General features: G+C 47.3%; 1 protein-coding gene and 1 non-coding gene across 5 annotated transcripts in view; one reads left to right on the forward strand and one right to left on the reverse strand.

The window, feature by feature from the left end:
• Positions 1 to 27,501, reverse strand: part of ATXN7L1 (ataxin 7 like 1) — a 255,518-nt gene that overhangs the window by 19,942 nt on the left and 208,075 nt on the right. For all 4 annotated transcript variants that reach the window (XM_065939243.1, XM_065939242.1, XM_065939245.1 and 1 more), the window contains 3 exons: positions 11,077 to 11,360; positions 7,794 to 7,876; positions 6,655 to 6,911 (listed from right to left, as the gene is read on the reverse strand). In XM_065939243.1, the coding sequence (XP_065795315.1) occupies positions 6,655 to 6,911; positions 7,794 to 7,876; positions 11,077 to 11,360 (624 nt within the window). The remainder of the gene's footprint in view (positions 1 to 6,654; positions 6,912 to 7,793; positions 7,877 to 11,076; positions 11,361 to 27,501) is intronic.
• On the forward strand, positions 6,137 to 6,209 carry TRNAR-UCU (transfer RNA arginine (anticodon UCU)). Its single transcript has one exon. It is a non-coding gene; the product is annotated as a tRNA-Arg (tRNA).

The raw sequence follows: 27,501 nt of genomic DNA on the forward strand, positions 1-27,501 counted from the left end.
TGAAACAATCTCCAACATTAGGCTGACCAACCAAGCATCAAACACATAAACACATATGTGAAACAAACCTGGGGGAAATGAAGATAAGAGAGAAAAAGAAAGAAAACCAAGAAGCCTATCTTCAGAGATATCAGAATGGTATCGCTTCTGCAAAAGATGGTATCTTGCAGGATATTATAAAAAGCAATCAGATAAAAAGAATCAGATCCTGGTGACTTCCTTGGCAGTCCAATGGTTAAGAATCCACACTTCCATTGCAGAGGGCAATGTTCCCCTAGTCAGAGAACGAGGGTCCTGCATGTCACATGGTGCCATCAAAAAAAGAAAGAAAAAAAAGAAAAAAAAAAGAAAAAGTAAAAATCAGAACCAGATCCTAAAATATAACAAGCAAATCATAAATTATTTGATATACACTTTTAAAGGTAAAGTAAAAAAAGTCTTTTAGACAGTGGAACGAGAGATTGAGAGAAAACAGGACCAAAGGATAAAAGAATGAAAAGATCAGAGCAAAAGGTCCAACACCCAGCTAATAGGAGGTTAAAGAGATTAAAGCTAACAGCAGGAATAAAATTATTTAGGATGGAATAGAAAATATCCCACAAACAGGTGTTTCCAGATTTAAAGGATCTACTGAGTCCCCAGTACAATGAATGAAAAAAGACCTATATCAAGGGTGATCCCTGGGAACTTTCAGAGCCCCATGCTTCAGAAATAAAAAATGGAATCAGAATGATACTGAACTTCTCAATAAAAATCTTTGATGCCAAAAGTCAATGGAAAAACTGCTCTCAAAATTCTGTAGGGAAATAGTTTTCAACCTACTTATATATTCAGGGAGATGATCCATTAAGTGTGCTGCTGCTGCTGTGTGAGGTAGAATAAAAACATTTTTATTTTATTTTATAAAAACTTTTTTTTTAAATTTATAAGGATTCTAAAAATTGACTTCCCATGTCCCTTTTCACAGGACACTAATGGAGAAAACACTTCATCAAATAAAGGAGCAAACCAAGAGAGGAGGCAGCAAGGAGTCCCGGGAAAAGGGTGATCTAACCCAGAAAGGGTAAAGTGATCCCCAGGATGGCAGGAATTACTGTTTTTCACTCTTTTTTAGGACTATTTGGTTTCTGAACAACATGTCTATATTCAGTTCAGTTCAGCCGCTCAGTCATGTCCAGCTCTTTTCAACTCCATGAACTGTAGCATGCCAGGGTTCCCTGTCCATCATCAGCTCTCAGAGCTTGCTCAAACTCATGTCCATTGAGTCGGTGATGCCATCAAACCATCTCATCTTCTGTCATCCCCTTCTCCTCCTCAATCTTTCCCAGCATCAGGGTCTTTCCAATGAGTCAGTTCTTCGCATCAGGTGGCCAAAGTATCGGAGCTTCAGCATCAGTCCTTCAAATGAATATTCAGGACTGATTTCCTTTAGGATGGACTGGTTTGGGCTTTGTGTACTCCAAGGGACTCTCAAGAGTCTTCTCCAACACCAAAAAATTAAGTTTCATTAAGGGAAAAAAAAAATCTGGGGGCTTCCATGGTAGTCTAGTGATTAAGAATCTGCCTACACAATGCAGGTGACACAGGTTTGATCCCTGGTCAGGGAAGATCCCACACGCCAAGGGGCAACTAAGCCCCTCAAGTCACAACTGCCGAACCCACATACCCCAACTACTGAAGCTGTCATGCCTAGAGCCCATGCTCAGCAACAAGAGAAGCCCTGGCTTGCTGTGACTACAGAAAGCCTTCTGGAAGCAACAAAAAGACCCAGCGCAGCCAAAAATAAAATAAATAAAAATAAAAGTTAACAATTAAAAAAATATATATATATTTCTAAAAAGAAAAAATACCCTTTTCTAGTGGTTGAAACACTCAGTAGTAAGTTCCGGGACCTCCCTGGTGGTCCAGGGGTTAAACCTCCATGCTTGCACTGCAGGAAGCATGGGTCTGATCCTTGGTCAGGGAACTAAGATCCCACATGCCATGCAGCATGGCCAAAAAGGAAAAAAAAAAATTAGTAAATTCCAGTTGCGAGACAAAAGAGAGGAGGCGAGGGAAGGAGAATCATGGAGATTCATGGAGCATGAAAACTGCGAGTTCCAGAGTAGAAGCAACTCTGAGAGCAAAGACAGAAACATGAAGGAAGGATGCCAGGCATATGTGTGCCCGTGTATGAAGAGGGGGCTCTGAATCTTTTCCTTTCCAGGCCTGTGTCACTCAGGGTGCGGGCACCCTCCTGTCAATGATGGAGTAGTGGATGCTTTCAAGACCTCCTTCCAGCTCTGACTGCTGCCCTCCAGGGTGGACCTTGGAGGGATGGAGTGTGCTGGAAGCAGCCTGTGTCTCTGAAAAGCCAAGGGTTGGTGAGGGTGACGGGAAACAGGGCTACTGGCCATGAGAAAGTGTGGAAAAATTCTTGCATGTGTGTTAAACTGCTGTCCAACCTTTCTTCCTCAGCACTACATCACACCTTCCCTCTCCACTTACCAGTCTGGTCTAAAGACAGTGCATATGATGATGGTCCCTGTCCAATTCCCCTCAGGGAAACTTAAAGTCCCCACCCCCACCGCTCTGAGGAAGCAGGAGCAGCTTTGGGGAAAGCAGGAGTGCTTTGGGGAAGAGCATGGAGGCAACTGACCTTAACTGAGTCCCTAGTGGTAAAGGAGACACAAGAGATGCCGGTTCGATACCTGGGTCAGGAAGATCCCCTGGAGTAGGAAATGGCAATTCATCCAGTACTCTTGCCTGGAAAATTCCATGGACAGAGGAGCCTGGTGGGCTACAGTCCATGGGGTCACAAACAGTGGGACACGACTGAACACACACATGATGTGTGTAGGCACGTCACATGTATTTTCTCATCAGAGCTACCCACTGTCTTAGGCGTGTGTAACTATGACCTACATTTCTCAGATGAAGACACTGGTTGCCAAGCTAATAAAAAGTGGAAATGAGACTTGGTCTGTCTGCTTGACTTTAAAGCCTGAACTACTGAGAAATGGGTAGGAAAAGCCCAGGGACAAACCTAAGTCAAGGAGAGAAATGGTTTCCACTTCAGTGATTATACTATCAATGAGTCACGAACTGAAGTAGCTTTCACTGCAGACTCACCTCTGCCCCTTCTCAGGATTCTAGGACCTTCTGCCTCTTTCCCCGCTGCCACTGTCAGTCTGAGATTCATTGGTGTTTGCCATTGTATACTTTAGGGTGAGATAGGTGTTCATTTATGAGACAGAGGGGAAGGTACCCAGACCTTGTCAGCACTGACCTCGACAGCTGACTTTTTCTCCCTCCTGGGGGCCAAAGCTTGTCTTGTTAGAGCCCAGCTCAACCCTCTGCACCTCCCCCTGCCTTTCCAAAGAGTCCTGATGGCTTTGGTTGGCCTGGTTAGCCACAGCCCTTGGGCTCTGTGGGGAAAGCAAGGTGTTCCCTTAGAGTTGGGGGCAGGAAAGTAGAGCATATAGGTATGTTATCCAAGGAGCCCCAGGCTGAGGGACAGAGGCCAGGAGGATGGGTGAATGGAAACCAGGTCTTGCCTAGGCCTTCACTGGCTCCCACTGCTTTCCCACTGACTACCATGGCCCTTCCTACCAGCTACCGTCAACTGAGTGTTTATTATGAGCTTGATACTCTCACTGAATTTTCCTTAGCTCCATTTGACAGATGAACAGTTTGAGGACAGAGAGGCTGAGAGATGACCATGTTCATTCAGTCAGCAGACAAGGAGTCGATTCTTGCACTATCCAATCCTATTCCAACCCTTGCTAGCTGACTTTTACTCTTCTAATCCTAGGCTCAAGTTCCTCTTTTAGAAACCCCTTACAAGAATGGGTTGCAACTCAAAAATATGAGAACTGGAATATTTTCAAGGTTACCAAAATGATGTTTAAGAAGTAAATGCATACATTGTTAGCATTTCGTACAAGAGAAATTCACAACTGGGAAGGGATTACCATAATTCCACTCACGAGTCATTCTTTTGGTCAATTACAGGTAATGAGTATGACTGAAATATCTATTATATCATCAGTATGAGGGAAATAATGGTTTTAAGTCTTATGTGAGTACATTAACTTCTGATCATGCCTTTTCGATCTCTGATAGCATGGGGTCTTGTTTGAACCTAAAACAATTGAAAGAGAACATTATTTCCCACTAACTTTGGAACAGAGTTCACCCCTGAGTCTTCTGGTGCCTTGAAAAGCATCCTCAAAAACTATTCTCTTACCAACATTTGTAACGTGCTCCTTGGCCTCCCCTTTCCTTTCAGAGACATTCTTTCTGCTGATTAACCTCACCCTCTCTCTTTCTTCTGTTTCCCTAAAAGAAAATAAACACCTGGCATTTCTCTATTGACAAATAATCCCCTGAAAATTAAAACAAAAAGAAACAGAAAGAAGCAGCTCTTAAGGTTGCCTGTTTTCATTTTTTAACGGCTGTCCCTGGTTTCACTGCTAAGCCAGGTACCACTGCTTGGGTGTGAAGTGCCTGCATCGGTCAAAATTGATGGAGCAATGTATAATAAAAGAGAATTTTCAGGGGCTTGCCTGGCGGCTCAGTGGTAAAGAATCCGCCTGCCAGTGCAGGAGACATGGGTTTGATCCCTGGTTCTGGAAGATCCCACATGCCATGCAGCAACTAAGTCTGTGTTCCACAACTATCCAGACTGAGCTCTAGAGCCTGGGAACTGCAACTACTGAAGCCCGCACACCCTACAGCCAGTGCTTCACAATAAGAGAAGCCAGCACGATGAGAACCCCACACGCCGCAACTAGAGAGTAGCCTTCATTCGCTACAACTAGAGAAAAGCCCACACAGCAATGAAGACCCCGCACAGCCAGAAATAAGTAAATAAAATAAATACAAAGTGGGGTTCTCTGAATCCGAGGTGATCCCTTGGATGGGCAGTGGGTTCTGGGTACATGTGTGATGAAAGCAGGATTGAGATGGCTTCAGGTGGAGGCAGAATTGCTTTTATATCAGTGCCATGAAAGGTTTTATGGGAATAAAATAGTTCCATTGCCACCAAGAAGTGTGAAAGCTAGTGTATATAGAACTGAAGCCCTGTCCAGAAGTTTGCAGCAGAACTGTCTCCTGGACTCTAAAGCAGGGGCAATCTCCTTCACCAACATCTGGCATTACAGTGAGAAGTCATTATAAAAGGATCCTGCAAAATGAGGGGCGGAAAGGAAAATGGCAAGTAAATGGATGACGACAATGGCTCGACAGTGGTTATGATGATGGGGATGTGTGGGTGCTGACTCTGTCTGACTCCATCTTCCCAAATGTCTGAGGCTAAGGTTGGTGATTCCAGAGGAGGCCTCTGGCTGTCAAACTGGTCGGGTTTGCGCCAAAGTGGAAGGCACAAGACATCCTGGTAGGTGAGTAACAACTATCATCAAATATTTGCTTTTACTTTAAAAATAAATTCTATCCTCTTCTTCTATAGCTCCATCCTTTTCATGCCTGCTTGCTGACTGGACAACTACTCTTTGAGACTCACAGTGTGTGCATTAAAAATCATCAGAGGTTACCAGTATCTGCACTTATATTGTATTATTAATGTTTCCCTTTCATGATGTTGTGGATATTTGAGTCTTATCTTCCGAACTCTAAATTCTTGAAAAGCAGCATCTAGTTTCACTAATCTCTGTGCCCCTGTCTGAGAGTACCTAACATAGTACCTTGCTTATGGAGCAAGCACTCAAATATTTAGGGTTCCCAGTCGTATCACCTGGAAATTGTCTGTGGCTCAATATGGCACTCCACTGGCTGTCAAAGCACACACATGTGGATCTTAAATCATTCTAAATCCAAGTGGGTTTCTTTTCTTTTCCTTTTTTTAGAAAATTGAAGTATAGTTGACTTACAATGTTGTACCCACTGTTTTCTATTCTTTCATTTCCTCCCAGGACAACCAAATAAAATCTCAAAGAAGTGGCTGAGTTTTCTTGGTGTGAAGGGAAATTTAAGGACAGACAGCTCCATCACACCAAATTTCCCTCCACCCTGACCACTGGAGAGTTGTGGGGAAAATTCATAAGATATGGTAACAAATGGGCTCTGCTGCTGTGCTGACTCCCCTCCCCTCCACAAGGCTTCCCTCTAATCTAAAAACCCAGGCGACCATGGGATTTCCCTGGTAGTCCAGTGGTTAAAACTCTGTGCTTCTAATGCAGGGGGCACAGGTTCAATCCCTGGTCAGGGAACTAAGATCCCACATGCTCCACAGTGTGGCCAATAGATAAATAAATAAAGTTACTTCTTGAAAAAAAGAAAAAAACACCAAACCAAACAAACCCCAACCAGGAAGTTGCCTTGTGGCTGAGTGTCACTTTCAGGCATTTAGTTCCAGCTGACTCTTGCTCTGTGAAAACACATGCTGTCGGATTTGGGTCTGATATGAGGTACGACAGTGATGGCAACGATGACCACAGTGAGCATGACAATGGTGACAGCAATCAAATCCACCGAACACTACGTGGCAGACACTGGACTGAGCCCCTCACACCCATTCTCTCATTTCAAGTTCACAACTGCCTCATAGGTAGGACCATGATGACTCCCGTTTCACAGGTGATCACACCACACTCGACCCAGGCAGGCAGTCACTGGCCATGGACTCAAGGCTTCCATCGCCGAGGGGGGACTTACCTAGGAAGCACAGAGTTGGGTGGCCTGGATTTTGCAGGGGACGCGACTTTAGGTTCTGGGCCCGAGCTCCCTGAAGGTCCCGGCAGTGAGTCGTGCGCCGGCCCGGGGGGATTGGGAAGTACTTCCCTTGCCGAAGTCAGGAGATGCTCTTTATCTTTAACTTCTTTTTCCCGGGACTTGGCTTTGTGTTCCGCCAGGAGGAGGTCAAATTGCTTCTTCCGGCCTGGGACTGCCCTCCGATGGCTTAGTGAGTGAGTCTAAGGAGAAGAGGGATGGAAAGCACAGCCTCTTTGATCAGCACATAAACCTGCTTCCCCAGGCCCTCCATTTCAGAAACTGCAATTCATGGGAATTTAGAGGTGCTTGAAAAGTCAACTTCAAGGCAACAGCTCCTGTTCTGCGGCTGGGAAGAGGCAGAGACCACACAAAACGCAACCGTGCCCTACGCTCCTGGCGTTAAGGAGCCAAAGCTTCCTCCGAAAAATGGCCAAAGATGACGAGCTTCAGCGCTGAACCCCTGAGGACCTCCCTGACGACAGGCACCAGTGAGGGCGCGCTGGAGTTAATCCAGGTGCAGGTGGGAGGCTCGCTTTGGCCCAGACACACAGAGACACCAAGCAGAGAGGGCCACGGCCTCCATCCCGAGAGGCACTAGCAGTTCAGTATGAAATACGGGGCTGGGGGCTACCCACGGGCGGCCGCTTCGGGTCAGCTGTCCCCCGGCCACCCCGCTGCGGCCGGATCAGGGGCGCGGCGGCTCGTCCTCCCCTCTGGGGCTGCCTTTCAGGGCGCTGCCGCTGCCGCCGCCGCCGCCGCCGCCGCCGCCGTGCTGCTCCTGCATACATTAAAACGTAGCAGGGTTTAGAACCGCCTGTGAGTGCCTATAAATACAATTTACTGTCTGGCCTCACAAGTAACAGGGGAAGCCTATTTTTTTTTTTTTTCTCCTTCTTAAAAAGCCAGCCAGCTTGAGGCAGGCACTCTGCTACCATGGAAGAGAAGAAAGCATTTCCCTTACAAAGAGCAGCTGGGGGTCGTGTCGAGGCTCCACACCCTGCCGTGTGCAGAGAGTGGCATGCAAACATTTCGACAAAGGCCCCAGCGAGAGCAGGAAGTATTTTTTATGGAAAGAGAAATACCTTGCAGGTGAGGGATCTTGTGCAAGGTTTCTTTGTCTCGGGATCCAATACTCCACAGTGTTTATTTGGGTCAAATTCTCTCTCTGGTTTAAGAAACAAACAAAAAATATAAGAAAAAAGGAGACTAAATAGGATTTGGCATTAAGACTACATTTTTTAAAAAATGCACATTTGCACCAACAAGTGAGACATTGTCAGGCAATCTGTTTTGTTGTTTTTTTTCCCTCCAACCGGCTGCTAAAATGCTTCCAGAACCGCTGGGGGAAGATGGCGCTTCTCTCTGAACCCAAGAGTTCCCACGTCCAGTTTTGGTGGGGATGTGGTAGGGATGGGAATGCACAAGGGGAGAGGGCAGGTGGGCAGCAGAGGGAAAGGGGCCACGTGGTTCTCAGGGTTTATTTCACTCCAACCGTCTCCCCAGGCACCTCTGGGCAAAGCTGGCTGCAGACGGGGCAGAGTCACTGGAAGGCCCTGGGGCCACTTTCTCCCCTGGGGTAGCTCCAGGAATACATCACTCTCCCACACTGCCCTCCCACAAATGGCTCAATAGTTTGAGCCATTTGAGTGGGAAATTGTTCCTTGACATGTCAGTGTGACCTGCCTCTCTCATGCTTTGGAAAGTCCTCAGCACAAGGCATTCCATGCAGCCTTGCTGCCTGGATTTCCCCGATTCAGGAACATGTAGACAGGGGCAGGTGTGGGCTTTACGCTGAGGCTGAACCTGCAGGTGTAAAGGGCAGGGCCTGCTGGCCTCACAGTTGCTCTGCCCCCAGCCTGGAGCCTGGTGCTCCAGAAGGGAGTGAGCCAGGCAAGTGGCCCCCTTGCCACCAAGGATGGTTGAGGGAAGCAGGCTTTCCCCAGCTCCTGCCTTCCCACTGGAGTCCTGATGGCCCCTGTCAAGGTGACTTCTAGGGAACTTACTCTTTTTATGCTCATTTTGGATCCTTCTTCCTTCTGGGCTACAAAAATGTTTTCCTCCCCTAGAAAATGGAGGGTTGTGAGACAACCTCTTAAAGACACTGCAAGCTTTACAGTTCCACCTCTTGATGGCCCGTGCCATTTCCAGAAGACACCCAGCAAACACCTGAGTCCTGCAGGGCAGGAATGACATGGTTCTTCTGGGCATTCACAGAGATGGGCAGCAGTGCAGGTGGGTGGGGAGGTGGATGGGTGGGTGGAGGGGCATGTATAAACTTGGAGGCATGTATCCTTCAGGGCCTCCAATGGCTGCAAGCTATAAAGAGGTTACCTTGCCTGAAAAACTGTCTGAACTTGCTGGAGTAAAATCTGACCATAATAAATGAATGCATTCTATTTCTAGAAGAAGGTTTGGGAGCTGTGGGATGGTTGCAACAGTGGTGATGATGATGTTTGCAATAAAACCATTCTCATATCCAAGACAGATCTCCTGCTTGGCTATCAAAATGCATCCTGCCCTTTCTTTTGCTTTTGTCTTCTTTTCTTAAGCTTCATTTTTTAAGAAGAGAAAACTGTTAGGCCTGGAGATGTTTGCTTCTTATGAGCCCTCTCTGCCCACCAAGGAGGGTCTGGGCGCCAGGCCCCAGGCCGCCTGGTGAGAGTTCCTTCCCTTGGGCCTGGTGGAGTCAGCCCTGTACCCAGATCCACACCAGCACTTGTGTTGGCCTGGAACTGAACAGGTTGTTTGGCTGGGGGCAGGAGCTGGCTGCCAAATGTGAAAGCGAGAGAGAAATAAGCAAAAGACCCAATGAGAAAAAACCACCAACAAAATGCAAAACCAACAAACACACAAAAAAAATCCCCAAACAACTTCAGATTAAGGTGCCGGCTGGAAGCCACAGTCATGCTTCTGCCAGGATGAGGGAGCCCAGCTTCACTGCGCCCAGACAGATCCACCAGCTTGTTCAGGGACGCCACCTCCTCTGCAGAGTGACAGTGACCTTTCTCTGCAGGAAGAGAGCTAGGTGCATGGGGCTCTGTCCACACAGAGAGGCCCCCACCCTCAAAGACAGGGCCAGGCTCTGCCTTTCTTGTGGGACAGTGGGTGAATAGGACATGGAGAGATTTTCAGGGTAATATAACTATGTCATTTGAATGCTTTGGGCGCAAGGTACTTTTCAGACTCAGACTTTTTAAAAGTTACAAACATAAGAGAAAACCTGAAATACAGATAAATACAAAGTAAAGAATAAAAATGACCCACAATTCTTGGGGGCACTTAGAAATCATGCTCACGCCAGAGGACACAGCTTCTCTCTCACAGGGCAGTTTTCTCTGTATGGTGGACCCCTGAATAACTTGGGTTTTGACTGTGCACAGATATTTTTTAGTAGTATATACTGCAGTACTACACGACTGGAGGTTGGTTGAACCTGCGAATACGAGGAACCGCATACACAGAAGACCTACTAGAAACCATATGGGGATTTTCAACTGTATGGAGGGCTGGCGCCGCTAATCCCTGCGTTGTTCAAGGGTCAACTATATTTGCTTTCTTCTGGTTAACACTTGATAAATGCCCAGGGTGTGTGAAGAAGTTATAAAATTTATAGCTTTTCTCGATCTTTTGGAGAAAGTAAAACTGCCAGATTTCCTTTCACAACAAACCCAAAGCAAATACCATCCATCCACTTGGGGCACCCAAGGGCCAACCAGTGACTTAAGGACTGGCCACGTGCACCTTTCTGGGTACCTCCTGAGTGCCCACTCTGACAACCAAGTAGATTGCAGACAGACCCCTCAGCACCCATCTGCTATGCCAGTCTGAGCGTTCCCAAGTGGGAATTCCAGTCTGCTTATGTGGGAAAGGCATCTGTAGCCCCAGACCACAGAATGAACCTGGAAACCAATGAGACCACAGGTTGGAGATGGGCAGACAGCACCAATGTGACTGCCCCAAGCCTGCCCTCAGCTACCGGGAGATATCACAGTGGGCTGTCCAAGTTCACAGCCCTGAGACTTTTCAGAATCTAGGGGCGGTTTATCCTGTCAGAGCAAGGACAAAACCCTCTGAACCCACAGAATGCTGTGGGGGTGCAGAGCGCCCTGCCTTGGGGAACACCAGGATAACTCTCGCTAAGTGCTGAACTAACTCAGCCCAGCCATCATCAGTCTGGCCCGGGATTAAGAGAATCAGTTCTCCCCTGCATTTTGAGATGGGAGTTCCTGTTTGTAGGTAAACTCCGTGTTACCCTTAAAATGAAACAGACCTGCTCAATTATTAAGATCACATCACTCCCTAGTTCTGGACACGACTCAGCTGTAGTCTGATCATGAGCCAGACTCAAAGAACACAGACACGTACCTGAAAGTCTCCTGTAAGGCTTGCTGTTGTTTTTGGTGCCGTTTTGGTGTTTCTTGTCTATGGTGGTGGACAAAATTCCTTTGCCATTTAAGATCTTCTCTGGGGAAGGTGGCACTGACTTGGACATCAAGACCGGCTTAATGACAGGCGGGGTGGAGACGGCAGAGGATGAGGTGGAGCAGGAGGGGACCGCAGGAGTGGTCGTAGAGTTCATTTTGACATTGGCACCATCTGCCTTCACTAGGTTAGGAATTTTCTCTAAACTGACTACGGGAACCGGAACACTGAAAAATAAATGAACAAACACACACACAATTGCCTTCTTTGATACATCTGGTCTGCTGAGACGATATCCCTGCTTATCGTTATCAGGACACTTCCTTATCACTTATTTATACTCCTCCTATAAGCGAGCAGCAGGATTCCAGTTTTGATGGGAGGGAGATGCATGCCTCAGAAACGACCGACGGCGAGGCGAGGCTGGCATGGTGCCAGGGATGGCATCAGTCTGACTGATTACCCCCTGGATCGGTTGTCCCCATAGATCCTGTCGCTCCCCCATTCCTCAGTCCCCTTTGTTAGCAGTCTCCAACAAGACAGCACCTTGGGCAGAACAGGGCGCCCGCTGTGAAGCTCAGGAAGCGGTGCAGTCTGTCCCTGAAGACGGTGTGCCATGGAGCCGCGTGCTGAATCACGTCCCCTCCCCCGCCGCTCGGCTGGTCTCCCACCCCTGCGACCGGGCCTGACATCTGCTCAGCTCGGAGTGCTGACAGGCTCACAGTACACGGAGGCAGGGCTGCGGGCCAGTGGGCCATGCTCTGCGCTGTCAGAGGACTCCTGGATCACTCATGTCCCAGGGATGGGCCGCCATGGAACATTATCTAATATTCCATTTTAGGCAGCTAGTTATGTAAATAGGCAATTCTCAAGGCTGGCAGGTGAGAGGATGAATTTTAAGAAGACAGAGCACAAAGGTATATGTTTGCTCTTCAGAATCTGTCACTCTAGCCCTGCTTCCCTGCCATTTCTCCTGTAATGGATATGCATTTAATTTCCGTGCATTTCATGCTGGAAGACCCTGTGTCTAGGGGGCGGTGGAGGACTCCGTCTCCGGGTCTGAAAGGATGAGATGAGATGAGTAAGCTTTGCTTTAGTTCTTGAACTAGATTCCCTTTCCTCCTTGCAGGAGGGTGGAATGCAAACACTTCAGCACCCTCAAGTCATCTCTGAGCTGAGAGTGTAGCTGACTTAGCTCTCTGAATGCCAAATGGGCTAAACTAGGGCTCAGACATGCCTGCAGACAATGAAGGGCATGAAAGACATGCTGGTTTTGCAGGGGAGGAGTCTTAACTATCCTTACGGCTGGCTGGTTCTCCCTTCTCCAAGATTCATTCGCAGATCATTTCTTTGATCAATTTGTTCATGAAATTATTTTAGCAACCCCCTCAGCCCTTGTTGTTGTGGCTAGCCCTTGCCCCTTTGCTGACTTTGAAACAGGATCCCGGATGTTATTTATAGGCCTTTGCCAGTGAGAAGGGCACTCAGTGGTGGAGCACACTGCTCCCAAACCTTAGACTTCACCCCAAGACCACGTGCTTTTTTGGCCTGGGGAAGCACGGGGTGGGACCTCAAGCCCCACGTGAGAGGAAACTGCAACAGCAGTTTTAAGTAAGATACCAAGTTACTGACAGTTCTGTCTTTGATCAGCGTCTCAATCACTGAGATAAAGCTATACTGCCACCACTTTCTAGTTAAAGGCAATTCTCAAAGCACTCATCCTATGGCTGAAGAATAGCACAAGAAGCCCTTGAAAAGTCAACACACTAAGAAGCTGCAAAAGAGCTTGCCTGGTGAAATTAGTGCTGCATTCCCAACTTCTTCTAAATGGTAAAATACGTAAGGCTATGGGATACTAAATTCTTCCAGGCTCGCTCCTTCACTCAGTTTTAAAAGGTACAAATTACAGAAAGCAGGGTGGTGAAGAGGTATTTGTATACCATGTTCTTAGCAGCATTATTCATAATGGCCAAAAGGTGGAAGCAACTTTAATGTCCACTGGTGGATGAATGGGTAAACAAAATGTGGTTGATACACAGAGTGGAATACCGTTTAGCCTTAGAAACGAAAGAAATTCTGACACATGGATGAAGGTTGATGACATCATGCTAAATGAAATAAGCAAGTCAGAAAAAGATTACTACTTCATGATTCCAATTGTATGAGGCACCTAGAGTTCAAGTTCATGGAGACTGAAAGTAGAATGGTAGTTTCAGGGAAGCTGTTGTTCAGTGGGTGTTAAGTTGCAGTCCTGCAAGCCTGTTTACACTTAACACTCCTGAACTGTACATTAAACACAGCTAAGATGGGCTAAAATTTTGTTATGTGTGTTTCACCATAGTTTAAAAAATTTTAAATGCACAAACTAGGGGAAAAAAATCCCACAAATTATAGAACTCATGTAGCTTATTCTCCAATATCCTGATTTAAAAAAAAATATAAGAACCTGCTTAAAAAGCTCTTGTTGATTTGTCACCCTTATTCTAACCTGTTGACTTCTACTTATTTAGAAAAAAAGGGAAACTTCAAGTGTTGACATGCACACATGGACTCTGGTGAGAAGAGTCTCTAGCACATGAGTGGCCTCCTTCCATATACTTCCCTGTGAAGCCAAGTGAGTTCAGGAAAGGAAACTAAGACTGTCACGTTCCAGATCCACTCTTGTCTCACGACGGGTCTAAGTGACATGCTGAGTACTCATGAACTTAACAGACCAAGATGATATCGGGATAGGGTGATCCAGAGCAACTGTGCCAACTGAAATAAACATTAAAAAGGACTCAAGTGGTCCCCAGATGCTCATAGCACAGACTGCATTTCTTCCCTGAAGTTACCGTCTAGCTCCCGTGAGCCCCATAAAGCAGCCACGCGAGCTCACGTGCACCAGGTCGAGCCACCGGAACAATGCCAGGCCGGCCAACGTGTGTGACTGATCTCCTAATTTGAGATTTTCTCCACTGTGTGAGCGTGGTCCACTCACACCCTCTATGCCAGCACTTCCAGAACTCCAGCTGGACTTCAACCCCAGTGCCCAGAGACAGGATGTGAAACTAACACCCAGCAGTAAAAAGAAGGGAAGGCTGATACATGGTCCTCTGGGATTGGAATGGGGAGATGTTAGTGAAGAAAATCTGATCAAGAATGTTTCAAAGAGCTCTAAAGACCAGATGAGTCAGTAAGGAACAGAGCCACTAAGTAAATAACCCCTGAAGTCATGTAAGTTGCCGCTTGGCAGCAGAAAGAGAACGGAGATTGAGTTGATGGGATAGGAATGCTAAGGTTGTCCCCTAGCTAATGGAGAAGGGTTATAGACAGAGAGGACGAGAGCCCGAGGACCATCCCTGATCCTTTTCTCTGTATTATCCCTTCTTTCCCCAAAGGCTCTGAGCTTCCCCTTCAAGGCAATCTGCTTGCCTGAGCTAAGATGGTACTTCTGCTGGGAATTAAGAGAAGACTGGGGGGCAGTCAGCTCAGTGACAGTGGGAAGGGTCGAATACATCCTCAGAGGAAAGAGAGCGCAAAAAGAGAGAGAGGAGTACAGATCCTTCCTAGTTAACCTCACCAGTCTCATCCCAGCATAAATGCCAGCCATTCAGTCTCCTTTCTTCACTCCTATTGGCAACAGCATCCAGATCCCAAATGGATGAACAAAGAGGGAAATGATTGCAAGATGGTGGCTCACAATTTTGAAAACAAAGTGTCCATCTTTTCTCAGTCCTGACTAACATAAGACTCTATGGAGAGCCCCAGGTCCTGTTTCATATACACACAGGACCCTGTAAGTGTGAGGAGGACAACTGCCTGGTCACTGTCATCTCAGGACTGTCTTCTCCTTTCTCTCACTGTCCCCCTTCTCACTCCCCTCACTCCTCTGCCATCACCTCTCCCAACCAATAAACGCAGTGTTCCAGCCCTAGGCGACAGACCCTGAATAACAGGTTCACTTTTTTTTCATCTGGAAAGAAGTCAAAAGATTCTGATCCCTGCTGTCACAGTTTGGGCACCTCTTCCCTTTTCTGTGTCAAATCATAGGCTCTCCAACACCTTCGTGCTAGGAGTTGGGTGGGGTGGAGGACTGGCAATACCTAGGTGACTGACTAAGCAGTTTATTAGTCTGTTTGCTTGGCTCTCCCTAAGGTTAACCAAAGACCCTCAAGCTCCTTCCCTTTCAGTCTTAAGGTGTGCACTTACACACTTCCCCAGGTCTCACAACTAGCTGCATTTATCAGTCCACCATGTGCTTTCTTTGAGGAGCAATGTTTGAAAGGGAAGGAGTCCCCGCTCTTTCCCCGCTGCTTTCATAATGCCTGTTTTGTTCGCTTGAGATGAACTCTTTCAGGGAGCTCAGGGCTGCAGCTGGTCCCCCTGCTGTGTCTACTACTACTGGGAGCACTTACCTCCTTGTTATCTCGGCCTCTCTGTCTCAGCTCCCTAGAAGGGATCCCATAGTCGAGAACAGTCCTTCCTTACCTTCCTTGCTGGCTCTATCAGTGCTGCTTCAGCTGCCTGTGTCTTCTTCCTGGGTACTTGGCCTGTCTGAATTTACCTTTCTGGACCAACGAGGGTCCTCTGACTTTAAGAAAAATGGTTCTCCTGGCCCTGAGTAGGTTCCTCTCCCTGCCCAGTGATGTCTGCAAAAGAGCAGAGATGGAGCATCTTCTCATGCCATTTCAAGGGCCACCAACATGTCACAGGGCCAGCTGCTCTCCTGCCAGCTCTGCTTTCTTGGTAATCATGATTTATCCTTTCATCATCAACAGATAAGCCTTGTAAGAATGGTTTAGAAAATCTTTAGGCCTGCAGAAATCATTGCCAGCCCTGCTCCACTTAGCAGCACAGGGGAAAGATGGATTTGACAGGCAGGAGCCTGAGGACATATGGTATTCGTGCTGTGGGTTACATGTCTGATGAGAGTTCTCAGCTGTCTGATTTCTTCCCACCAAGTCCTTCAATAAAGACCCATGAACCTGTGCTTCTGGTCTGGCAGAATTCTGAGGATCTCTGATTTACTGGCCAATCCTTGAAAGGGTCATCTCACCCAGCCTCTTGCCTTCCAAGCAGGGACAGTAGGTAAGTCATCCCAAATTCAGACAAACTGACCCTATTTTAAAAGGTCTGCAGAGAAGGAATTCTATTTGGTTCTCTTGGATGCATTTTGGGGGTTGCTATCAGGACATGATGTCAAATTTAGATTTTTAAAATTGAAGAAATAGGTGGGACATTCTTTAAGTCTGAAAGTCAGGCAATCACTAAGAATCAGCCTAAATAACAGAGCTATAAAGTCTTGCCTTGGTACAACAGACACAGGAGAAGCTACATAAATCCTGGCGCACGAATACATAGTATTTTTTTTCAATCTGGAAAAAGACTGGGAAAACTTCCAGAAAGTCAATTTGTAAATACCTTAAGCAAAAAAGAAAACAGGGTAGTCAACCACAGAGCAAAGGATATAAGGAAATCTACCAGATTAATCTAATATTGTTTTGTGGCTGAGTGTCAAGGCCTGGTGGGCAGAGAGGAAGCACCAGGCATAATCTCTCCTGGCCTCTGCAGTTTTGGAGGCCCTCCCACATAACACACCCTCCATAAGCTGGAAAAATGTGGTCAGACCACACAGCTGTTGGGGATGAGGGACCCTGGCAGCCAAGGTGAAAAAAGATTGGTTAGTAAGATTTTGTGCTGGCCCAGAGCAGTATACCTAGTGGAACTCAGAGGCACCCATCGCTGGCCAAGAAGATTAGAACGTCTTCATCAGTGACTTGGGTGACGGGCCAAGACCTTGTCCATCAGTTGAGGGCAGAGGAGATTAGTCATTGGGAAGAATGATGTGGGATTTTCCCTTAAGGGGTGGGGAGAAATGAACAAGCTGACTTTGACAAATTGTAAATGTGGTCAGAGGCAAGTGAGATCAAATCAGGGAAGACAAGTAGGGCTGAACTGGGTGTCTGTGCCTTATCACCATTCTAATAAAGTCACAGAACGCGGAGTGTTGCAAGAGAGTTTAGAATAATGGTTAGGAACACAGGTTTTGAAATCAGACAAACCTAGATCTGAATCCTGCCTTTTCTATTGCTAGATGCATTCTGGTGGGAAAGCCACCTGAATTCTGTGGGCATTAGAAGAAGGGTAGCCGGCCTGGAAAGCTGGCTTTTGCACCTCCTTGCCTCCTCATTGTGGCATCCTCAAGGGCAATGCCCAGTCAGGCATATGAGGCTGCCTTGCCTGGTTCATCTCAAAACCTCACTACTCTGGCCTCAGTTTCCTAATCAGTAAAATGAAGGTCATGATAGATATCTGAAGTTATTAACTGAGATAATATGTACAAAGTGCTTAGCTTAGTCCCTGGGCACATAGTTGACCCTCAATAAACTGTAGCTAAAACAAGACGGAGAGACACCACCCCCACGGACCCTGAGGCTCCAGGGGTATATGTCTGTGTGCAAGTCATTGTCACTGTCAGAACTTTTTGTCCTCTTGAGCCTTCTGGGCCCATAACGGAGGGAGGGGGTAGATGAGGAGGAGGAGAAGGTAGGAAAAGAAGCTGGGTGGGAGCAACTGGCCCTCCATCACCCAGAGTGGAGGACCACCTCCTGGAGGTGGCAAAGGGAAAAGACAGAGTTGAGTAAGAAGCCTTTGCAGACTTGACCCTTTTCCAGGAGCTCTCAGCCCTGCTTTGCAATCCCACGTGCTTCTCCGTCCCAGTCTCCTAGGCTTTGCCCAAGCCTGGACTAGTGGTAAAAGTTCCCACATGGATACGTATTCTACAAGAGTGAGAGGAACTCCAGTCTTCTCTCATATGAACATGTTGTCTTCTGCAACCCTGAAGCGTGTGAGGCAATGGGGATCTCTGTGATGGCTCTAAGATTTCTTCCTCCAGAAGAACTGCATGTGCCCCCTTCTAGGCTGCTCCAGATTCCCTAGAAGCAAGAAGTCCCAGCATCAGCCTCTGTTAGTGTCTCTGGCACTTCTGTTAAGCAGGGGTTCCCAAGGCAAGGAGCTCAGGAGGTAATCTCCAGACCCAATGAGAGATCAACGGGCACTTAATGTTTTGACATTCCTGGGGAGCTGTGATGCTCCAAGACCATGGGAAAAATCAGCAATCAGAGGAGAGAGGAAGACAACGAAGGGAGAACAGAGTCCTGGCACGGTAGGGTACACGAAGCTGGACAGGCTGTCTCAGGAGTGCACTGGAGACCGGACTGCCTGCAGGGGTGCTGCCTCGGGTCATAAGTCAAAGAGAAATTTAAGACAAGCCCAGATCAAACAAGCATACCTGCTCAGTGCCTTTCCTTCTACTTATGAGAATGGGAAGCCTCACAATGAAAATAAGTACCTAGTGAAATTCACAGCAAGGCATGAACGGTATCAAGGGCCTTTGAGGGCAGGATCTGAGATGGCAGAGATCAGGAATCAAGCAGATTCTGGAGGGAGCACTACCGCAGGGCAGAATGGAGCCCCCAGAGTAGCCAGGCTTTGCTCAGGAGTGGCCAGTGGCCGCGCTTCTGCCTGCAGCCGCCAGAGGTCACCAGCTCCCACTGCTGGAGCTAAAAGCCATCCAGCCTGCCCCTGCCTGGCCTTCCACAGACAGCACACCACCACGGCCTGTCTCAAGCCCTGCGGCCAACACTGACTCGGAGAGGCAGGACTTTCAAAGAACATCTTCCGTGCCCTTGCCAGGGAAGGAAGGGAGCAGCGACCAGGGCTCAGGGCCCCAGCCTTTGCTTTCAGGAAGCTTGTTCTGAGCATAGCATCCCTGGCTACTGTCAGCGCTCCAGCCTCTGCTCCCAGCTTCCTTCACAGGGGCACTTCCCCAGGAAGCATCTTTCCTATTCCTCCTTCTCCGTGTTGTAATCCAGCACTGAGCAGGCAGTCCCATACCAAACCACCTCCATCCAGAACGTCAAGCACGTTTTGTTTAAACCTTCAAGAGTTGAGTCTTCACACTGATCTACAGCAAACTCAGAAGATACTTTGCCCCAAATTAAATACAGTTTGTGTTTTTTAAAAATTCTACACTATCAACATCTCCTTTCTGTGTTACTTCAAGCCCCATCATCACTCTCCTCACTGCTTGCCAGAACCTGGATCAAAATCTTATCATCAGACCTTCCATCGAGCCTCTCTCTGTGCTCAAGTCGTCTCCACCAATGCAAATCCAACCCTGCTATCCTGCTGCTTAGAGGGCTTTGCGGGCTTCTCATTGCCTCGCGGACCAAGTCCACCCTCACAGCTGGCCCCCCATGGCTCCCGCCCTTGGCACCTTCTCCCACAGCCTCCAGGAACTCTCGCTCTTTGAACACTGTGTGTGTCTGCCTGGCTCTGGGCCTTTCGGTGGGTGGGCGGTTCCTTCTGCTGCTGTGCCCGCCTTCCTCCTGGGGTGAACATGCCCCCATCTCCCTTCATCCGGTTGACGGGCCCTCTCCTCTCTCAGCGCTGGCTCTCCCTTCCTTGTTGTTTCTGCCACACTCATCACATCAAAGACCAAGGTTTTAGTTCTATGACTCTGGGACCTGGCCAGACCATGAGCTACCTGAGGACAGGGAGCTGGACCAAATGTATCCAGAGTTATCCCAGAGATATATATACTATTTAGCACTTGGCCCAATCAGTGTTTGACAAATAAGCCAGTCTTTGCAATGAAGGTTAAATCATATAACACAATACAAAGCAGACCAGCTCTACACAAGTACATGCTTCAGGAAAAGACCAGCCTCCGGCTGTTTCTGTTCTTGGTAGAGGAGCCGCTAAGATGACAAAGGTGTGTGTGTGCGTGGCGGGGGGGTGTTGCTGACCTCCCCGATCCCTTACACACAGCACCTCATTCACCTCTGCCATGCACACAGAGCGCTGCTAGGTGCTGGGTGGTGGCTGTGCCCACACACGGGAGGTCACGTTTCCTCCTCAGCCACAACTGATAGATGAGGAACCTAATGCTTAGAAAGGTTGGCCCAGGACACTAATTCAGCAAAGTGAAGGGTGGCAAGGGGGCTTGACTTCAGGGCGCTCTAAGGGCAGGGCTCTTTACCATACATAGCTCCAACTCCATCCCACAAAGCTCCCCTGTCCACCTTGATCATCTCAGGCCCAACTCTTCATCACCTCGGACGTCTGTTTCCTCATCCCATCACCGAGCAGCCGTGAGGCTCAAAGAGGAGTCGCACAAAGGCACGAAAACCTATGAAGGCATCTAAAACTGACAGTGTCCTCTGCAGAGATGAAGGACCATGGCTACTAACCTTGGCTCAGACTCTCTCCCCCCTGCCCCTGCAACATGTCGTTTCTTTTCCTTCCCCAGTTGTCCTAGAGTGTATTTTACTCCTGAGATTCTAGTTCCTATTAACATTTATTCACTTATTTTCGGCCACACTGCGTGGCATGCAGGATCTTACTTCCCTAAGGATCAAACCCTCATCCCCTGCAGTGGAAGCACCGAGTCTTAACCGACGGATTGCCAGGGAAATCCCATCTAGCCCCTATTTTTGAGCACTTCCGTAACTCGACAAGATAAGTTGAGTTTACACCCAAGGAACCGTCCATTGTTCTTCTGAAACTGAGGGAACAGGCAGCACTTAGATGGTTAATTTTCAGATGCCTTTCTGCCCTGGCAGAGATATTATGCCCTCTGGAGGCCTGCATCTTCTAACCTGCCCCTCTTTCCATCCTCGTACCCACCTGCCCTTTCTCTTCCTACTCTTTCTTCTGTGGCTCATCTGTAACCTCCATCTACTTCTTCAGGCCACCTGCTTTCTGCCCCTCATCCTCTGCCTCACTCCTTCTTGCTTGAAACCCACACCTGCACCACGAGGGGCAAAAACTGGCCTCCAAATGTGCCCCCCCCCACCCACCTCTTGTGTGAGGGGCTGGATCTGTAAGCAGGAGTCCAGGGAGGGACTTCTGTGGAACACCAGGCCACCTCTTCACTTCCCTTCTGATCAGGGTGTTCTTTATAACAACCTGGGACCTGACATGCAGGAGCTGTTTGTTGGTATGACTGTAATTATTGCCTCTAACTTAAAAGAAATTGCCTTTCCCTTCTTGCCAGAGTACAGAGGACCTAGTTTTTTTTTTTTTTTTTTTTTTATCACTTTTTATCACTTAGGACCTAGTTCTCCATTCCTAACTCTAATAATTGTAACAGGGAAAAAGAATTCCACATGGCACCCTGATTTCTCCTCAAGAACTCAAAAGATCATTATTTATACCTGCTGTTTCCTTTAGCATCAGAAAAATCTCTGTGAGGAAAAAGAAGGCATAGGAGCAGTTCTAGTTTCACAGACTCCTTCATTCATCCACTCACTCATCATATATTTGTTTATGAAACATCTGCTGGACGCCAGATTCCATGCTAAAAAATGTGGATGCAGCAAAGGGCAAAGGAGGCTAAAGATGCAAATAAGTACCATGTATGATGGTAGCTCTTATATTGGCATCTTGAGTGTTAATGAGAGCTTAGAAGAAGGAGCATCTCCATCCGTATAAAAAGTCCAGGGAGGCTTCATGGAGGAAGCAATACTCATGCAGAGACTTTAAGCATATGTAGGGACAGGCATCACAGACTTAATAGACATGAGTTCCAGCAAACTCTGGGAGATGGTGAAGGACAGGGAATCCTGGTGTGCTGCATGTCGGATTCCAAAGAGTCTGACACGACTTAGCAAATGAACAACAAAAGGGACAGGCAAGGAGGCTGCTGCTGTTAGGCGAAAGCAGCACACGCCAACAGATGGAGGCATGCTGAGGAGCTTCAATGAGATCGGGACACCTGGAATATGAAACGAAGGGGTTAAAACACTGGCAGTAGTAGTCAGACAAGTGGGGAAATGCCAGATCATATATCTACCTCCAAAGGGGTTAAACTTCTGCAGTCAAACACCTGAGAGCCATTGAAGAGTTCTGAGCAGGGCAGGGCCACTACAAGAATCAGGCTGTGGGATCTGGGGTGGTCAGAGGAGTCAGGTCACCTGGAGGGCCTGCAGTCCTTTGAGTCTCTAGAATTCTCCAGCCTCAGCCAAATCCTGAGATGACTCCCTAGGTCCTGTGGGAGCTATCAATACTGAGCTATGGTCTTGCCCCCAGTTCACACCAATGCCAAGCAAAAGCAATAAGCCAGCCGCCTTTCTCCCAGGGCGCCTGGCAGAGCCTCTCAGTTATCACTTCCTGATTCACGGAGCTTCCACAGTGCCCCCAGCCTCCAGCCCCCACTGCCCAGGAGGACACGCCTCCCATCCTAAGCACCCGCAGGAGCCCTGCCTCCTTGAGGAGGGGGGCCCTACCCCCCACCCTCTGCCAGGCACATGCAGGGAAACTGAGAGCCTGCTGATTTTTCTTTTGCTCTGGCTCATTTTCCTTCTGGAGCAGCAGGCTCATCTCCTGCATTTTTAATAGCTGAGCACATTTAGCATTCAGCACACACGAGTGGGTTGATAAGGCCCAAAGAGAAGGCAACAAGCCATGCAGGGGAGGAAAACCTCCTCCCTGCTCCCACCCACATCAGTGGCTTTGCAAATTTGAGCTCCCCCATCGGCCCATCAAGCTGGACCAGGGAGGCTGAAGCGGCAGCAGGTGGAAAAGTCAGACACAAGAAGCTGGTCCCCTGGCAGAACAAAGACATAAGTAAAGAGCCAACTGGTCAGAATTCCCTCTTAACTTGTACCTGGGAGCAAAACCCTTTTACTCACTTTCCTCCACTTTTATGGGCTCTGTGGACTTCAGGCAGGATATTCTCTGGCCTCTGGCTTCCCCAGGGGTGGTCCCCACTGGTGAACCAGAGGAGAGGGGCTCTGAGAGCCTGGGTGCTGGGCAAACCCTGAGTGCTGCCGGCAGAGGGGACAAATGTGATAGCTCAGGGATGCCCTGTGTCCTCCTCTCTTCTAATGCAGTTGCTCTTTAACCTCTCGAGGCATAGAAGGGAGAAAACAACAAGCCCATGGACCATTTAACCTTATGTGAGATGGCAGGGGGTGGGCCTGAACTTATGAGCGGTGTTGTATGGCCAGATAAGTGAATTTGAGCTACTTGGAAAAGGGCGTCCCTAACCTGCTGTTAACCTCATCTAAAAGCCATGGCCCCCACCTACAGGCACAGCTTACACTTTGGCCTTTGGATGCAGAGCTCCTGGAAGCAGAGAACAGAGCTCAGGCCGGGGATGCTCTGCGTGACCAAAGTGGGTTCTCCGGCTCTGCTCCCACAGCACCCCCAGGAGCATCAGGTGAATATGAGAAAGCAGGAGAGTTCCTTCCATTTGGGAATTTAGCAACTCCTGTCAGGAAGCATAACAGTAAAAAGATCTGAGGAGCTACCTTCACACACCTGTAAATCAAAGAACCAGAGGGACTCACCCAGGGTCACCTGGCCAAGGTGTTCAGGTCTGTGCTACCTGATAGAGCACTTAAGAGGAACTAGAGGAGAGGGCTTAAGATGTGGTTGAGGATTTGACATTAACTTTTATTTAACTTTAATTCACAATTTAAAAATAGGTACTTGATTCAGTTATTAGAAAATGTTTTAATTATATTTTGGAACAACTTGGGTACGCAAATCTATTTTATAATTGTTATCTATTAAAATGTAATCTAAATATGGAGCAAGTGTTTCCAATTAAATTTTAGTGTACAAATTGAGATGTGCTCTAAGTGTAAAACACACAGGGTTTTGAAGATTTGGGGGAAAAAAATAAACTGTCTCACTGATTATATATTGATAATACTGTGGTTATATTAGGTTTAATAAAACGTTGTTCAAAATTAATTTCACTTATTTCTTATCACTTTTTTCAGCATGGCTACTAGAAAATTTCAAATTACATGTGTGGTACACATTATACATGATTGGATAGTGCCAGTCTAGACAATTCTAGATAAAGGGTTAACTGCCTCCAGGAATGGAAATCTTATGATCCTTTCCAATGGTCAGATCCATCTCATTCACTCAACAAATATTTACTGACAAGGGTACTGTGTTTGCTGAGTGTGAGAAGCTGCTGTGTAAAAGGCCCTGCAATTACCACGGAGCAGAAGGAATACAGAGGTCTCATCTACAACATCACAGAGGCATGGGTAAGGCAAAAATGAAGTGCAGCGGGGATTAAAAGGAGATGCCAGTATATCAAGTGACTGGTAACAAGGAAGAGAATGAAAGAGAAAGGCTTTGAGAAGAAGGAGGTCCCTGGGATACGCAGTGAAGAGCAGTGAGGGTTTGAGCCAGGAGAGAAGGGACCCCCCCCCCCAACCCAGCCCCCATCCTCCAGGGCCCAGCCCTTGGCCCCTGCTCTTCTCAAGCCCCGTATCTTGCTAGGGAAAATCCCATCTGTATCACTGCTTCAATGCCCACGTCTACGCTGACAACTCTCAAATCCCCATTCCCAGCCCAGGCTTCTTTCCCGATCTCTGGTTCCAGACACTCAATACCCAGCAGACATCTCCACGCAGATGTTTCTCAGATACTTCAAACTCCACTGACTCCCTAGCTGAACTCCTCCTTTCCTCCCTACCCTAGACTCTGGTCCTTTCTGTCCTTCTCTTGAGGAAGTGGCAGGACCAGTCACTCAGCTATTCAAGCCAGGAACATTACCCTAAACTCTTCCTTTGTACTACAAGCCCTGACACAAAGTCCTGGGGAGCTTTCCTCAGCATCTCTCACCTGCTCCCTTCCGCACATGTCCACTACTGCTGTCTGGGTCCAGGCTCTCATCACGCCCCACCTGGGTCACACAAAAGATTTTCACTGCTGTGGCTGCTTCCCAAGTGGCCCCTCAAGACACCTTCATACTGCTGACATGGGGATCTCACTACACCTTAAAACCACTCCTCTCGATTTCTTAAAAAACTGGAAATAGAACTGCCATATGACCCAGCAATACCACTTCTGGGCATACACACTGAGGAATCCAGATCTGAAAGAGACACGTGCACCCCAATGTTCATTGCAGCACTGTTTATAATAGCCAGGACATGGAAGCAGCCTAGATGCCCATCAGCAGACGAATGGATAAGGAAGCTGTGGTACATAGACATCATGGAATATTACTCAGCCGTTAAAAAGAATTCATTTGAATCAGTTCTAATGAGATAGATGAAACTGGGGCCCATTATACAGAGTGAAATAAGCCAGAAAGATAAAGAACATTACAGCATACTAACACATATATATGGAATTTAGAAAGATGGTAACGATAACCCTATATGCAAAACAGAAAAAGAGACACAGAAGTACAGAACAGACTTTTGAACTCTGTGGGAGAAGGTGAGGGTGGGATGTTTTGAAAGAACAGCATGTATATTATCTATGGTGAAACAGATCACCAGCCCAGGTGAGATGCATGAGACAAGCGCTCGGGCCTGGTGCACTGGGAGGACCCTGAGGAATCGGGTGGAGAGGGAGGTGGGAGGGGGGATTGGGATGGGGAATACGTGTAACTCTATGGCTGATTCATGTCAATGTATGACAAAACCCACTGAAATGCTGTGAAGTAATTAGCCTCCAACTAATAAAAAAAAATTTAAAAAAAAAAATAAAATATGAAAAAAAAAAAAAAAAAAACCACTCCTCTCACAGCTCCATGCAGCTTTCAGGGTGAAGTCCAAACTCCTGAATTTAGCTCATACAGAGGAATTTTATAATCTGACCCTCATTGACCTATTCAGTTTCATCACCTGCCTCTCCTGACAAGCAAGTACGTCTGTATGCTCTGTTTCCTTTGCCTAGGGCACCATCCCCATTTTCTTTAAAAAAAAAAAAAAAGGATTTTTAAAAATTGGAGTTAAAAATATATTATTAGATTTATATATGTATGTGTGTGTACATATATACATATACATACATACCTATATCAATATAAGATTTACCATTCTAGTCCAGTTTTCTTTGTCTAGTTTAATTCCTATTTATTCTTTAAATTCAGCTCAAGTATGGCCTCTTCTGAAAATCCTTTTCTGAGTCCTCGGCCTGGGTTAGGTGCCCTTCTTCTGTGCCACCAAAGTCTTAGCTCCTATCACACTGTACTCTGTGTTGGCTCATGCTTCCTTTTACAGACTTCCTAGGACAGTGTGTCTTATTTAATTTTGTATCACCAAGGCACAGTGTACAGTTGTGCAGGTTGTGCACTGTACTAGATGTCAGGCTGAGGAAGTGAGTAAGGGGTGATGGTCATTAGCCAACTGTGCTCTCTGGTCCAGGGCTGTATCCAGGCTTTTTTTTTTTTTTTTTTTAGCTTGCACAAAGGTGCCACAGGTGACAAGCCTTGTACATCCCTAGGGACTATTACAGAGCTGGGACATAGTGTTACAGTAGGTGCTCATTAAATGTTAAATTGAATAAAGATGGATGGATATTTTAGGTAAAGGGACCAAGGGGAGACATGGTGGGGAAGCTAGAGCAAGGGGATAGTATCGAATGATCACGACTGGATTAAGGGGTTTGCAGTCAGCTTGTAGAGGGTGTTTATAGATAAACCTCCTTCTAGAGGCAGGTGTTTGGCTTTTAAAGGGGGACTCAGCCTTGCCTATGCTTTCTCCTCACTTCAGGCACCCACTGGAATAGGATCTACGGTATATAATAGGCTGAGAATCTAACTCAAACTCAGTAGACGATTAAGAAACTTGGAGAAGTTTTGAGGACTGTGAATTAAAAATTACAAAATATTCAGGCTTGAAAGAAAATAAGACTTAGAGAAGTTAAGTGACTTGTTCAGGGTCATGCAGAATGTTAGTGGCCAAGCTGGGACTTAAACTAGCTTTTCTTGTCTGTTGGCCAGTGCTTCTTCCACACAGCCCTCTAGGGAAGCCTTCCTGAACTGAGATAGGCCCTGGAAGCCCCCAAATCAACTATTCCCAGGCCTCCGATACACCTCGCTGGCGTTGGTGGGCAGGGGACGGACTGACCAGAGATGAGAGCAGTCAGAAGGCTGTTGCAATCAACACTCAGCCTCACTGGTACTGCATCCCTTGATCTGTCTAGAATATCCACCTACTTGCAGTCAGGTAGGTCACCCAGGACCTTTCTAGTCTTCACACAAGGTCAGTGCTGTAGTTTTTGGAGTCCTTTTCTCAGAATGGTTACTTCTCTCCTTGCAACCCTTTTGATTGCCTTTCTTTGGACCCTGTCTAGTATTTTCAGATTCTCTCAAAACCACCTCCTGTCTCTAGGTGAAGGGGCCTTGCCCAGAGCAGGGCTTAGTAAGTGCAGGCTAGCTGGTGTGACCCAAACGTGGTGGCTGATCTAATGCCAGTGGTCCCCCTGAAGCCTTGTTTCCTAGGAGCATCCTTGGTGCTGTGTCTCGCCCTTTAGGACCATGTTTATCATTTACAGCATTCACACTGTGATCTGTGACCCCCAAGATTCCTCCCAACTTACTCCCCATGAGCCTTGTCC

The sequence above is a fragment of the Muntiacus reevesi genome, chromosome 6 (genome assembly GCF_963930625.1).
Source record: "Muntiacus reevesi chromosome 6, mMunRee1.1, whole genome shotgun sequence".
Lineage (NCBI taxonomy): Eukaryota > Metazoa > Chordata > Mammalia > Artiodactyla > Cervidae > Muntiacus > Muntiacus reevesi.